This window comes from Miscanthus floridulus, unplaced genomic scaffold (assembly GCF_019320115.1).
Source record: "Miscanthus floridulus cultivar M001 unplaced genomic scaffold, ASM1932011v1 fs_115_2_3, whole genome shotgun sequence".
In the NCBI taxonomy this organism is placed as follows: domain Eukaryota; kingdom Viridiplantae; phylum Streptophyta; class Magnoliopsida; order Poales; family Poaceae; genus Miscanthus; species Miscanthus floridulus.
Window position 1 is genome coordinate 4487 of NW_027096212.1, and position 2724 is coordinate 7210.

Consider the following 2724-nt stretch of genomic DNA (forward strand, 5'->3'; position numbering starts at 1 on the left):
AAGCATGGAAATGTGTTCTACTTCTAGTACTATGCAAATGTGTTGTAAACATGACGTAAAGCAGGTGCAATTAGGGGGTTGTTCTCAAAACACTATAGCAACGTTGTATTCGTGCATTTGTCATGTCTCTTTACTCTCTCTTTAGGACCATTTCTCACATCCAAGTGCCAGGCTAGAACATCGAAAGATAGAGGGGAGAGGTGTATGCAGTGGCGACCGACGCCCTATATATATGCGCCTTGCAAGCATCTCAAAACACAAGCAACAAACTAGCAGCACTGCAAGTGCATACCGAGCTACAGTGAGCTAGGTTGCTAGAGATAGAGGAGAGACGATGGGGAGAGATCAGCAGGCAGCTGCAGCGGTGATGGCTCCTGAGAAGCTGAAGCTGTTCATGGGAGTGCTGTCCCTGCAGTTCCTCCTTGCAGGGTTCCACATTGTCTCCAGGGCGGCGCTCAACATGGGCATCAGCAAGATCGTGTTCATCGTGTACAGGAACGTCATCTCCCTCGCCTTGCTCGCTCCGTTCGCCTACTTCCTCGAGAAGTGCGTAACCGCCGGCCTCTCGTGTTTCGCTCCAGATTTCTGAATAATGCATGCTGCCAGGCTGAACTTTTGGATATATGCTTGACATGTTTTTCGGCACGGTTAACTTGTTTCAGGAAAGACAGGCCACCACTCACCTTCTCTTTGCTGGTGGAGTTTTTTCTGCTAGCGCTCTGTGGGTAAGTGAGACAGATGTTCCGTGTCATCTTTGTTACTCCTGTTTATTTTGTCAGCTGTTTGATTTGGATCCTGAACTAAGTGTTGATGCTATTGAACGACTGCTATTTTATTCAGGATAACTGCAAACCAGGGCTTCTACCTCCTGGGCCTGTATCACCTATCACCAACCTACGCCTCTGCGATACAGAATACCGTCCCTGCAATCACCTTCGCCATGGCCGCTGTCCTCAGGTGCTAACTTTAACTTGTCTGCATTGCACCCAATAGACAGACTATTTAGTATTCTGCAGTGTTCAGTGTTCACTGAAGAGAAGAATGTCCTTGGTCTTAAATGGCGCACAGGCTTGAGCAGGTGGACCTGAGCAGGAGGCATGGGGTGTCCAAGGTGGTGGGCATGGTGGTGAGCATCGGAGGGGCGACTGTGATAACCCTGTACAAGGGCCTGCCGCTGTTCCATCACAATCTGCACGTAAAGTCTCTGGTGACGCTGTCCTCCTCCAGCCCCATCCTCAACTGGACTCTCGGCTGCGTCTTCATCCTCGGCCACTGCCTCTCCTGGTCCGGATGGATGGTCCTACAGGTAGTTGTCTAGTTCAGTGCATGAGCACACACACAGAATTGCTGAATTACTTACTATATGGTGAGCTACGATTCGGTGCACTGATTTTTGTGAATTTTTTTCTGTGACATGTACGTTGATCAGGTGCCGGTGCTGAATAGATACCCAGCCAGGCTCTCGGTTCTGTCACTGACCTGCATCTTTGGGCTCCTCCAGTTCCTGGCCATTGCCGTCTTCACCGAGGAGGACCTCAGCAGGTGGAAGGTCCACTCAGGAGTGGAGCTCTTCACGATCCTATACGCTGTACGTATAGTAAACACCAGCAAGCAACATGCATGTGCAACGTAACTCCTGTGTTGTGTTGTGTGAGTCCAAACTGAACTGAAGGCGCCATCTTGTTGTGTATCATCGATGATAGGGTCTGGTGGCATCCGGGGTTGCGTTTGCTCTGCAGATCTGGTGCATCGACTGGGGAGGCCCGCTCTTCACCGCCGTCTTCCAGCCAGTGCAGACCGTCGCCGTCGCTGTCATGGCTGCCGCCATCCTCGGAGACCAGCTCTACACTGGAGGGTAAGGCCGCACGTGCGCTCGCGCAGATCCGAACGTGACACGGATTACGGGATCACATGGGGGATCATCTCATCAGAATTCAGAACCCCAATCAGCCAGCCCAGCCATGCAGCAAGAACTCCTGCAGCTCTGGCATGCTGACATGTGCTTTGGCGTCTACCTAATTTGGCAGGATCATTGGAGCTGTGCTGATCGTCATCGGCCTCTACTTCGTGCTGTGGGGCAAGAGCGCGGAGAAGAAGGGCGCCATCAGGAACCTGCAGGATCAGCTGGCGTATCAGGGAGGAGACGTGACGCAGCACCTGCTCGGCGGAGAAGCTTCGGTGAAAGATGAAGAAGCCCCGGCCACTGACTGACCTGCTGGCGTGAAGCGTGATGATCGTTTAGTCGTGTTGCATTTGGGATCGTATGAGTTGTGTGATTTCAGCTGTTCCAATCAGGCAACCAAGAACAAGTGTGCATGGGTTGCCGGTGTCGAACAGTAGCCATGCTGCCGTGAGTCTGTACTCTGCTGCTGTAGTGTTTCTGTGCAAGCGTAGGTAAGAGTAAGAAGTGTATCTAAGTATAAAATCACTTCATCCATGATTCGAATCAATCCAGATGTGATCACACACTTATTGGAGCTTCAGTAGATACAGAATACTACTACACACCACCTAAAAGTGAACGCAAAAAACTTAATTGCAGCATAATAAGGGCCTGGTAGAACTCCCTCCGATTCTGATTCTATGTGGAAGTTGATTATCTGAGAGAAGTGATTCTATGGCCGAAAGTGATTCCCTTTGATTTGATAGCCTTTTAATTCATTTTAGAGAATCACCTCACAGAATCAACAGAGAATCACTTCTCTCTGGAAAAATTGTTTGGTA

General features: G+C 50.2%; 1 protein-coding gene across 1 annotated transcript; it reads left to right on the top strand.

Moving 5' to 3' along the window:
- Nucleotides 1-273: 273 nt before the first annotated feature.
- Nucleotides 274-2474, top strand: LOC136530378 (protein WALLS ARE THIN 1-like). The gene is made up of 7 exons (XM_066523121.1): nucleotides 274-546; nucleotides 663-725; nucleotides 841-957; nucleotides 1069-1306; nucleotides 1430-1588; nucleotides 1704-1855; nucleotides 2028-2474. The coding sequence occupies exons 1-7, from the start codon at nucleotides 335-337 to the stop codon at nucleotides 2209-2211; spliced, it is 1125 nt and encodes a 374-aa protein (XP_066379218.1). The 5' UTR covers nucleotides 274-334; the 3' UTR covers nucleotides 2212-2474.
- The last annotated feature ends 250 nt before the right edge of the window (nucleotides 2475-2724 follow it).

Excerpts from the sequence above, each read along its gene's own strand:
- LOC136530378 (XM_066523121.1), top strand. The coding sequence starts at position 335 with ATGGGGAGAGATCAGCAGGCAGCTGCAGCGGTGATGGCTCCTGAGAAG. Across the intron at positions 958-1,068 it reads GCCATGGCCGCTGTCCTCAG|GCTTGAGCAGGTGGACCTGA; the intron begins GTGCTAACTTTA and ends AATGGCGCACAG. Across the intron at positions 1,856-2,027 it reads GACCAGCTCTACACTGGAGG|GATCATTGGAGCTGTGCTGA; the intron begins GTAAGGCCGCAC and ends CTAATTTGGCAG.